Source organism: Anas acuta, chromosome 1 (genome assembly GCF_963932015.1).
Source record: "Anas acuta chromosome 1, bAnaAcu1.1, whole genome shotgun sequence".
Lineage (NCBI taxonomy): Eukaryota > Metazoa > Chordata > Aves > Anseriformes > Anatidae > Anas > Anas acuta.
In genome coordinates this window covers 130,303,682-130,315,764 of record NC_088979.1, presented here as the reverse complement: position 1 = coordinate 130,315,764, position 12,083 = coordinate 130,303,682, and the positions used below count along the sequence as shown (strand labels likewise).

The window sequence follows — 12,083 nt, the reverse complement described above, 5'->3', positions numbered from 1 at the left end:
CAGGATCTGAGGGAGAAGAGCTGTGTCTCACACTCGCATCATCACCACTAATGGAGTTGGTGCAGCTGCTGACTTTATTTCACAAAGCATAATGCAGATGAAAGTACAGCTTGCTATTTCACAGCACAGTGCATTCCAGAAGGGTAACAACGGCAAAATCCGCCTGTTTCAGAAGGTGACATGAAACAGGGAACAAAAAAATTAAATGAAAATCATCCTCACAAAGCCAACAGATGAATCGCGCTTATTTTGAGGTGCAGTCACAAAGAGGGGCAGACCTTCACTCCCATGGGGGACTTTAGAAATACCTTCTTTTTTTGTAGACTGGGTGTTGTTTCCATGGTTGTACTGACAGGGATGAACAGCCACAGTGCACAGAGGCTTTAGTGGAAAGCTCTACAAGAGATCCAAGGAGGAAAGCCGTAATATGGAGAAAACCGTTTGTGAATCCTCTCCTTCCTCACTATGGCACTATTCTTCAGAGACTCAACTGGATACAACAAAAAATAACATGAAATTCTTACAACTACATCTCTGCAAAGACTCACCCTCACTACTAGGTTTAAGTGCACAAACAATCCCACTGCAGCTTAAGTGGGACTATTCACATGCTTGGTGCTAAGCGCATGCATAAATCTTCACAAGATCAGGACTGAGATTGCATGCTGTGTGCTAACCAGTATACATTTAGAAAGAATCAGAACCAACACTTGTAAAGTACTTTATAGCCTTCAGCATAGAAGGCACTGTAAAACTGTAACATATTTATTATACTGTTATTGTTATTAAGCGGAAATATCACAAAAGAGAATAAACTCTGTGCTGAAAGAATTCTGTCAGGAATGCCTTCTATCCTGGTATTTTCTTGCCTGGCAGTTACTGTATGTGGTTATAGCTTTTAAATTAGAATCCTTCAAATTTATGAACCTTTAAATTAAGTTAGATTCCTTTCTCCAACATATTTAACAGATTTGGGTATTTTTATGTTGATTTTTTTTTTTAATATTATGTTCATGTCTTTTGCAGGACTGGAGAGAGATAAATTTGATAACAAGACAGTTTCGTTTGAGGAGCATATAAAGTCAGAACACAACATGTGGCATTATTTATACTTTATAGTTCTTGTCAAAGTTAAAGATCCAACTGAATACACTGGTCCAGAGAGTTATGTGGCACAAATGATTGTGGTAAGTCAATTTGGGCATGTACTTTATGCAACTGAGAGATGTTCTGTGCAGTTAGAGCAGAGCATATCTGTCCTTTTCCCTCTGTCTGAACAATGCGAGGCATCGATTTGTATTTTTAAAAATCTCTTCACATGTCTTAGACAGTCTGCAACAAAGCCCAGTCTTAAACATAATGAAAAAGATGAAGGTACAGGCCACAGTTGCTAGTTTGGCTTTCGTGCTGTCATGCTCTGTGGGTTCTATTCCCTCATTAGCCAAACTAGAGGCAGAGGAGCATGCATAACATGTGCTGCTGCTACTGCTTTGTCCGTGTCTCTGGGCTGCTATCCAGAAAAATAATGTCTCCTGCTGAACGGTGAAGCACAGTGTTAGTGTTGAGAGGCTAGTGTTTTCTCCTATGACTGCTCTGAACAAGCTATTGAAAAGACCAAGAAGTGCTTCAGGGATTTGAAGAGCTGCAGAAACTCTTCATCATGAAGAGTTTTTGGATTCAGACTTGGAGTCAGAGACAGAAATTTGATGACATGCGGGCAGAGAGATGTTCAATCACATTTCGTTTCCAGCTTACTGTCAAAGAGAGTTCCTTCCAGTGAAAGAGAGGGATGGGTTGTCAATGGTACCTGGTTTGGGGCTTCATTTTTGAGGAATTCCAGAACAGCCCCACAAAGAGTGGCATTCAAGGGACGTTTCTTACTACCTTTTGTGATAGTCTGGTGTACCATTTTCTTCTTGTGGACTTCCTGTCAGTTACTGCACTGCTAAGGGCCTATGCTGGGATTTGTGGCTGCAGAGCTAACATATGTCTGAATCCCAGAGGACAGTGTAACCAAATGCACATCAGGCTTTGCTGTTCACGTATTTCTGGAGCCACATTTCTTATGGAGAATATCTACTCTGTTATCTTTCATTGAATTTTTCATTATGCGTACTACTCAATCGTGCTTGTGAAATTCTGGGTGCCCTTATACATGTAGTCCTAAGCCTAGCCAAGGGGAAGAGTCTTCTCCTTTAACTTTAGCTGTCTGAAAGTCAGGCACCTGGTTTAAATAGATGTCAGCGTAGAAAGCTGTGTCATTTATCCTGCCTTAAGATAGGTGTCTAGGATGGCTTGGGTGACATACCGTGGCAGTGCCTTTCTCACTCCATTGAGAGCCAAAATGATTAGTTTAGACAAGATTCCTAATAGGGAGCTGGCTGAAGTTGGAGTAGATGACTCGCATTGCACAGACCTGTGCAGAGCTCACCTTGAAGAACGGTTTGTGTTTAGACAGAAGGTCTAAACTGAATGCTGTGGTGAAACGGAACTTTTATAATTGCTATTACCGCTATGTGGGAAGGCAGTGTAGCAGGTCATGGGAATTTAGTGCTCAAGTACAGAGGAGCTGCCTATGTCCATGGAAATTTAGAACTGCCAGTCCTATTGACCAGCTTAGTGCATTTATGCTGTTAGGCAGTAATGGATCTTCTGTATGACAGGTGAGATAGAAAAGCTAAGACAAAAGCTTATATTCTCTGTTCCATTACAGGAAATTATTCATAGTGTCAAGTTGTCCTCTTACCTGAAAATATTTCTAGCTTATCTCAGAAATGCTCTTTAATTCATGGAATCAACATCTTTGGGCTGTAGGACTTGTCTCCTTTGTCTGTTCCTTCCTACTCTCTTCTTCCTCTCCTTCCCTGCAATGTTTATATGGTTTTTAACTTTGAGAGTATGTATGTTAAGTATTAATGTTTAATTTTCAGGGATGCATTAATATTCATAGTAAGTGTATTCATCCTGTGGCAGCAGTGGTTTGAATTTTCTGATGCAATTCACTAATTTATTTTGCTTTTGCATTAATAGTCAGAACTCCTGTTTGAATACCTAAAACATTAACAGAAAAGTGCCAAAACATGTGACCTCAAGCACTGTACTGATTTCTCAAAGACACTCTATGGCAGAATACTGGTGGTTTGAGTGGTTAATAGTAATCAAGGTTTTGGAATTATTAAACCCTGTGAAAGAGGGCTTTTTTTTTTTTTTCCCATGAGTATATATAAAATTAGTGGCTATTCTGGATGAGGGAGAGGTACATATGGTAGGTATGCTACCCTAGGTAGAGGTACATAGGGTAAGTGTGCTGCAGAAATACTGCATCTGTGAAGCAGAATCAATTGGAAACATTTGAGTGAATTAAAAAAAGGACTCTTTATCTTGGAGCCAGAGATTACTTAATACCACATGGTACAAGGACTATTAAGAAATTAAATAAAATAATCTGACTGGAAGAATGGAATTTCCTGGAAGTATGAGATTCAGCTAGAAGAATTTGAGAGATATAACTTTGCTTATGACCAAAAGAAGATTCAAAAGTGAAACACCCAGAGGTAGTTTTACAGGTGTCATCATCTGTTGGTGCTGATGTAGCTTATGTGTTTCGTGTGTTTCAAACCCAGCATGATAATAATGAAATTATATTGGAAATATGCAAGATGTACTACATTCATTATAGCAATTTTTGGCCTTAAGACAAAGAGGGAAACAAATTGCTTAAGACTTTTCAGCTGACTGGAGGCTGAGTAACCACTCTTGTGATTCTGGAAGAGGTAACAAAGTCCCTGATAAGAGATTTAAGTTCTGCTTAGGATCTAGCACAAGAGAGGCAAACTTCAAATTAATCTTTCAAAAGGGAATTGGGCTTACCAGTGGAACTGACTCATTCATCACTGAATGAGGCTGATGGGGAGTTTATGGGGATGTGACACTGTAGTTCAGATGGGAGTCCAAAATGCATAGTGAAGAGGCTCAAGGCAGAAGGGAATGCAGCATTCAAAGTCAATGGCAAGAAAAGAATATGAAGTTTCCTTTGCTGAATCGACTTGAATATAATGCCCAGCATATCAGAAAAGATGCAAGACGTGCAGTGGATTACAATACTTAATAATGAAACATACACTATAGGCAAAGAGGAGGATGGAAATAATTGTTCAAAAGCATTTTTCGCTCTGTAAGGGATAACATTACTGTACAATTGCTCTACAATTACCTTAAAGGAGGCTATAGCAAGTTGGGGATTGGTCTCTTCTCCCCTGCACTAAGTGATAAGACAAGAGGAAATGCCCTTAAGTTGCACAAGGGGAGGTTTAGGCTGGATATTAGGAGAAATTTCTTCACTGAAAGGGTTGTGAAGTATTAGAACAGGTTGCCCAGAGAAGTGGTTGAGTCACTGTTCCTGAAGGTCTTCAAAAAACGTGTAGATGTAGCGCTTAGTGGCATGGTTTAGTGGCGGACTTGACAGCACTAGGTTAAAGGTTGGACCAGATGATCTATAATTCTATGATTCTGACATTGTGGCAGAAGATGGATTGACCATCAAGTTGAAAATGAGAGAGAAGTTGTTTTTTTTTAATTTGGGTGCCATTGATTAAGCCAGAAGGTTATGGAAGTCAATATGGCAACACTATATGTAGTGGAAGATAAACCTGGAGAATGTCTGAATTTACAGTAGAATGTGCTGCCAGGACCTGTGGGTGATTAATAAATTGGAGATGGTTAAAGGTAGAAAGAGATCCTTGAAAGGTCACCTGTTGTTTGGATGAAGTGTGGCAAACCTTTGCTCTCACTTAGTTAAAAAAAAAAAAAAAAAGTGAAAAGTGTGTGGGAGGGTAGAAGAACACCTCAGTCTCAGGGCATTTTTGAAGGGGACAAGGAGGACTAAGAATTTACATTTAGGGTGATACAGAATGTGAAATTCCATGAATAGTACACCTGGAAAAGCTCTCCTAGCTCAATGAGTTTTTATTGTAATTAGGTAGGCCTTTATGGCTGTTTCTGTAGCTTTAAGGGATCAAATTCTGTGTTTTCACAGCCAGAGTACTTGAAGAGAATTTCTACTCAAATCTAATCCTCAAGGTTCAGACCCATCCTTATATATATTTAGGTCAATTTTTGGAGTATGCCTCAGTAGTTTCTTAGTAGAAAGTAAAGTTTAGTTCCAAATGTCATCCTCACTATGCCTACAACTGTGGTTAGGAACCAATTATTAATTGTACTTCTCTACTTCTGTATTCCAGAAAGCAACATTAGAGTGGTTATCAGTAGAACTAAACACCAGGGGAAATGTCTGCATTTTCTGGTAGTCTTGTTTCTTTATTGTCCAGACCCATCAGGACCCCAAAATATGACTGACTGTGATACTTGTTTACCAATCATTTGTTCAGCAAACAGTGAAGCATCTGGATTGAAGGTTTGGTGATAGCACAAAGGAAAAAAAAATACAGCCCCCACTCAGAGGAAACATTTTTGCAGGTTCCCAAGTTCACTTTAATTTCTGTTCCAGGGGTGGCTTGTTTCAAGGCATTTCTATGAGTTTGTGTGTCTCTAACCTCAGAAGTCCTTAGGGCAGAGGACTTATTTTGCTTTCTTCCTCTGGAACATAGACATCGGTGCAAGCTCCTAATGTTCGCTGTGATATTCAGATCATCAGCTCTGAATTTGCTTCAGTGCTTAGCACACTGTTCTGAGAAGTGACTGAAGTAATCAGTAGCTATCCAGCTCATATAAAATATATTTATTTCTAAGAAAAAAAAAAGGTACAATGTATAAAATGTATTGTAAAACAACGCATACTTTATTCACCTCTAACTTTTTAGACAGTGCCTATTTGGAGATGTTGATGGGAATAAAGCACTTTAGATCGTTTAGTGATGCCCGTTCTTCTGGCTTCTATCTTGTATCAGTTCTTGGATGAGATATTAATTAATATTAAATCAGGGCAGTAGGTCTTATTATTTTTTTTATTTTCCAGGCTTCTTTTATGAAGTCAGACAGGTATTACTTCATATCCAAAATTACAGAAACTTTGAAAAGCTGGATACATGCATTATATTTGCACTGAGAAACTGCATGAATGATTCCCCTATTGAGTTTTCATTCCAGCAGAAAAAAATTCTTATCTGACCCATTTGACCAGAAATTCCATCCCTAGTAAACCCACAGAGATGCACATAACTTGTATTGCATCAATACAGCAATCTTTGAATGTTCCTTGTGTCCATTTGTCAGAGGAGACAGTTTAATGTGATAACTGGAACACTGAAGGTTAACATCTAAATTTCAGGCTTCTCTTTTCGGCGATGCAATTTATACATACAGATTTCACCAAAGCTTTGATAGCTGCAAATAGATAAATGGAGGCAAAAAATGTAGATGATTAGTTACTGAATTTTTTGCAGCAAGTCAGAGAGAGATACGAATTAGCCTATGGCTTGTACCTCCATTCATTTGCAAAAATAAAAGGCTGTAGGCATAGTAATTACATTAATTATTTTGCCCATTGGAAGAATGACAGACTTCAGAAAACAAAGCCCTAAAAGTTTTGTTCTCGCATGCCCTGTCCGCAGTTCTTAGCAAGTTTCATAATGGATTTTATTAGCATTAATGCTACCTGTCATAACTACATAATTACAGCACCTAATTATATTATTACTTATTTACTCTAATTATGTAATTGGATGTAATTGGTGCAATTACATAACTCCTCGATCAGCTGAAAACTGCTCTAAAACCAGTCTATGTTCATGAGAGTAAAGGATAGATACTGTGATGCGTTAAGCCATGTCCCTAAAGCAAGGCAGTCTTCAGTAGGAAATTAATGGTTCTGTCCTCCTGCCACTGAGGTTATTGGGACCTTGAGCCTTTTATGCTGTGATAGTATCTTAAAAATATTCCTTTACACCTTCTTTTGTAAATATATCTTCCCTGAATAGCAAATCCCTAATCTTAAGCATCTCTTCGGGCTATTCAGGATCCCAGTACTTCCACTGAAATCCAAAGAAAAATTCCCATCACCATTTTTAGAATTAGGCAGAAAAGATTGCTTGAGCAACATCAGCCTGAAATTCTGAATAGCAATTTTTCTTACTTAGTTCTTTTAAAGGCACTTTTGTGCCTAGCCATTGGTAACGTGACAAAATATTTTAACTACTTCATTTGTAACGTTTAGAAACTTCATTTTGAAGGTGTCAGCTTAATTTTATTGATAATATTAAATAAATATTTGGCATAATGTCTTAAACATGTCCCTGTCAGGAGGAAAAATGCTTTCCCCATTTGGAAAAAAATCTATTTTTGTTGTTGTTGTGTTGTGGGGTTTTTTTTGAGGGGGAGGGTTGGTTCTGTTTTGGTTTGGTTTTAAATACGGAAGTTTGAAAATTGAGCTGAATTTAGTGCTCTTTTGAGCTGGTGCTGTTGTGTCTTTTCTTCCTACCTCCAGTCTCATGCTTTTGCCTTCTTTTTCTGTTTGATACACAGAAGTAGGTATTACATTCAGAAGCAGCACTGGGAATAATGCCAAGTGAGCCATCAAGGAGCCTCACAATAGCTGTCTTTCTGCCCATACTGTGCGCTGGGCAATGCAAGCCATTTAATGTGAGCTTCCTCCTCTCTTCTGCCTTGATGCCCCTGGGTTCATACCTTGGCAGTGACGCTGCAAGGTCCGGCCAGAGTCTGTGAGGCTCGTGGGCAGCTCTGACCCCAGTGGAGATGTCAGGTGTCAGAAATGCCATGGCAGGGACAATGGGCAAATCCTTCCTAGAGCCAGGCTTCCTTGTGGATAGTCCCTGGCATGCCAGCGTGTGGCCTGCAAAAGGATTTCTTGCATTTTAGGCAGCCTCAGCAGAAGTGGCTACCTGTTGAAACTGCAGAAGCAGGAGCCAGGCAGAGCCTGCAGAGCCTGACAGCACTGTGTCAAGAGCCTGACTGCTTACCCTTTGGCACTGCCAGGCAGCGAGCCAGACATCCAGCCTATTCCATGGCCATCCCCGAGCAATCCACGGGGAACCCCAGCTCTGGAGGAGGCAGGTCCGAAGGAAATACAAGTGGATGAGGTAAAGGCAGTGAAAAAGCACTGCAAGGAAAGGGGAACAGCAGGCAGGCAAGCAGGAGCAGGGTTTGTAGAACAAGCTGTTCTTCACTGCTGTCATTTTTTTTCAAAGAATGTAATAAAATAATATGTACTAAAAGGGCTGTTGACCTCAGGTCTTAAAATGTAACTTCTTTGGAGATGAAAAAAAAAAAGTTCTGACATCCAGGATTTTTCTATTATGTTATCCGTTGTCTTTTTGAATTTTGGGAGGCAAAAGTTTTCCCTGCTAATTTTTCTCTCTAGTCTATAGATACTCAACCTACCTCAACCATTCTGTGATAGCCTAAATTACAGCCAACGATTGCTAAACACCATACGGGTAGTATCTAAGAATGACTTAAAACAGAGAAATGTCAATCCCAGGTAACATTCGTACTGCAGAAGGGACACTCTGTTTGACACTCTGTGTGTTTTTCACACACTGGTGGTTCAAGCTAGACAATTTGAGAAGTTTCCTCCCCCAGATGTCCACCATACCCTTCTGTTGCAATTTACCACAACAATAGCAGAGGGGGCAGGACAAGCAGTGCATTTGTTCACTCGTGAGCTTCTGCAGTTCACAGCCTGGAGTATTAATGTGAAAATTGATGGCCATTTAAGTCACGCCAGTCTGAACTGCACTGCTTGAGGAGAGTACACACTACTGATTCTTTGCCTTTTTATTGGTAGGGAAAGAATCAGCAGGGAGAAAGGGCACACAGCTGACAGGGGTGACCCTGTCAACTGCTACAGCTAAATCTGCCAGGGACTGTGAACTGTGGTTCTTAAACTGGCTCACTATAAATAAACTTGTATTTTTAAGATTTCTTCGTTATCATAAATTCTAGTTCAACACCAAGTTTCTGATCTGGCAAGTTAAAGACTTTGACATACTCACAGGACTGGACTTGTGCACCCAAATGTGCTGCCGGAGTGGGGCATAGCGTTTATAACTTTGGGGAAGCTAATAATGCTTCTATTGTTATGTCTAATTTATTTGACTGCTAAAAACTGGCCTTCCTCCAAAAAAGAGCAGATGTTATCAAAGCAAAACTTGCAAGGATGAGATGTATGTACATAGCATTAAGCTATGCAACTTTTCCTTAATTACTTTTAAAAGACTGATACAATGCATGTCACATAAGTCACGGTAAGTAATTACTTACCGTGGCAGTTATACCAATTGCACAAAAGCTGGGTGCTAAATAAGTTCTGAGGTCTCACTAACAGGCTAATTTCCTAGGAAATACAATATCGGTTTTGTCTGCAGTCGGGTTTTCATAAAATAAGCAATTAAAGAAATATGCCTAAACACATGATTTACTGCTCCTATTTTTTGTTATTCTCAGTATAGGAGAGTAAGCGAGCAGTAGTCTCTCTATGCCCTTCTACGTGGAAGCAGGCCCTCTGCGATGTTCAGGGCTTCACTTCAGGTGCACCAAGTCCTGGAAAAAAAGTGATCTTTCTGCTTAAAGGCCTGCCTAAAACTTAACAGAGGATCTCAGAGCCATTGAGTGGTGATAGGCAGTCACTGAACAGAACTGGAATTGTGCTTAGCACAGGCTCAGCCACTGCTTTTGCCCTTCTCCCCTCATATACCTGAGTGTTACCCAGTTTTATATTTACAGAACATATTACAGTTTGTTGCTTTTTCTTCTGCTAAGTATTGAATTATTTTTCTATTGTTGATTTTCCTATTATTCAAAAATAACATTCATTTCTTCAGGTAGCCCATTACTATTTTGCTTCTCCATACAATTTTGCATCTACATTATTATCTTACAAAAGAGCTCAACACCTCCCTCTCTACTTCATAAAATAAGCAATTATAGTAACATGCCTAATTAGCTGATTTCCTGCTCATTTGCGTGTTTGTCAATGCATGAAAAGTTAGCATCACATGAGGACTTTGCCTCTCTGTACAAAGCTCCTATTATACAAGAAAGCTGCTTCAGGGGCTCTGCATCTTTCAGAACTGGGCTCTTTGGTCCACCATAAATAATTTGGCTGGCCTCGTTGACTAGGTGATGTGTGAGGTATAGGGAAATAAAAGGACAGGTGAACTTCTATTGGGATCTCATTTAAAAGCTTGAAGTTTTAGTGGCTTTAAGTTTATATACATTCTTCCCAGAAAGGCGAAATTAATTCTGTTGCTGCTTGAATGGGAAACCACAGATCTGATCCTGCTTCCTTAGAAATGCTGGAGTGCAGAGAAAAAGAGCTGGAGTGAGAGAAAAATCAACATCAACCACAAGTGCTACAGCACAGGCAGATGTGGTGTGTGCAGTGACGGCTTGGAGATAGCCTTCATCCCTCCAGCTGACACAGTGAGGGGATGGCCATGCCACTGTGCCATGCCATTGTCCCTGCTACATCCGTGCTCAGCCTCACATGTTCTTGTTAACCCTAAGGGGACAGATTCCTGCACTAGCACAAGCCTCTCTTTTTTTCCCTCTCCTTTGAAATTACTTCTGAATAAAAAGCTGTAATGTAATTGCAGTTTACAGAGTGGAACCTAAAACCTTCCAAAAGTATATTCGTCCTGAGATGTGTGTTTGTTTCCCTGAGGTCTGGAAGCAGTCAGTTAATATTACCCAGCACTGGCCTTTTTGTACCCTCTGGTATTGTAGCTCTGTTGTAAGCTTAGCTTGATTTCCTCTGAATTTGAAAGATATGGCTGCCTGTCTGTTGAGAAATATTTAGGCTTCAAGGACTGATTTCTGCTGTAAGGATGGGTTCTGCCTTGATAGTACAGTGTAGTTAAAGCCTCCTTGTCCTTCTTCCAAATTCAGTTCATTCAATTTGCAAATTAAAATAAATGAGTAGAGTTGGGTTCCTGTTTGTTTGTTTGCTGCTGGACTTAAGGACTCAAGGAGGGGTCTGGACATGAGGCAGTGTTCCTTGAAACTTGCACATCCCCACAAACATCCAGTGGAGGTGTTCCAGCTGGAGCATCCTCAAGCCGAGCAGCACTGCTGGCAGGACATGGGCTGCGGTTCCCTGCTGGAATCCACTCCCTCCTTGACCTGCCAGAGGCTGGAGCTGTTAACTTTACAGGCAGCTTGCAAAAGCCATCTTTTATCCCTTTGTTAAGAAGTATGTGGCCTGAGATGGATCTGTGTGTGGGCAGACCTTTATTCTCTGATTTCAAATGATGAAAAGGCTGTCCATGGCATTGGATAAGCACCTACAGTTGTGCTTGAAAACCTGGCAGAAGCTGAGGCTGTGTTCTCTTGGGAATGGAAGTATATGGCTTTACTTAATGAAACCTGGACCTTGACTGGGGTCCTGGATATTGATAAGAAGTTCAGCCCCGGAGGAATGATGTAATGATCAGATTGCAAAGCATGCAAACTGAATTCATTTCATTTTGCACTCTAGGAGAAGCAGCAAACACGGGCACACTTCAGTGTTATTTGAGAATACTATTGGAACATTTGAAAACAATTATTGTTCTTTGTGGAACAAAGTGGTACTAAGCTTCTGGCTTCCTGAATGAGAAAGGCACTCCAAAATCGTCCACAGCTAAGACAGCTGCAGATCCTGAGGAAAAGAAGGACTCTGAGTTTCCCAAAGATAGAAGGGCCATTAATAAAAGCACAGGGATATGAGTCTGAGGTTGTTGTCTTACCAAGGACGCCATTTAGAAGTAAATATGTGTAACTTTGGTTGGACTTGAAATACTGAGATGAGATTCTTCAAGAATTAGAATGGGGAAAAGCTGCAAAATGTAACGCTGGCTCTGAGTTCTCACTGTTGAGAGATAGTAGGAACTGGGAGGATTGCATGCAGCAATAGTATGAACTCATTTTACAAGGTCTAATGGATATGATGAAGTTGCTTGTTTTCTATATCTGTTGTGGGAAGAAAAATCCACAGGTCTGTATTACTCTGCATCGATATGTTTCTGAATTTGTATAACTTTGGTCTCATTGTGCCATTTATCGTTTGGGATCTGCTTTATGAGATATTTGTCAGCTTTTTCGATTTGGTTTCAAAGCTAGTTCATGGA

The 12,083-nt window shown here is 40.1% G+C and overlaps 1 protein-coding gene across 10 annotated transcripts in view; it reads left to right on the top strand.

Annotated features, from left to right (window-relative positions):
* Nucleotides 1-12,083, top strand: part of ITPR2 (inositol 1,4,5-trisphosphate receptor type 2) — a 273,831-nt gene that overhangs the window by 247,025 nt on the left and 14,723 nt on the right. For all 10 annotated transcript variants that reach the window (XM_068655998.1, XM_068655985.1, XM_068655992.1 and 7 more), the window contains one exon: nucleotides 1,027-1,187. In XM_068655998.1, coding sequence (XP_068512099.1) covers nucleotides 1,027-1,187 — 161 coding nt within the window. The remainder of the gene's footprint in view (nucleotides 1-1,026; nucleotides 1,188-12,083) is intronic.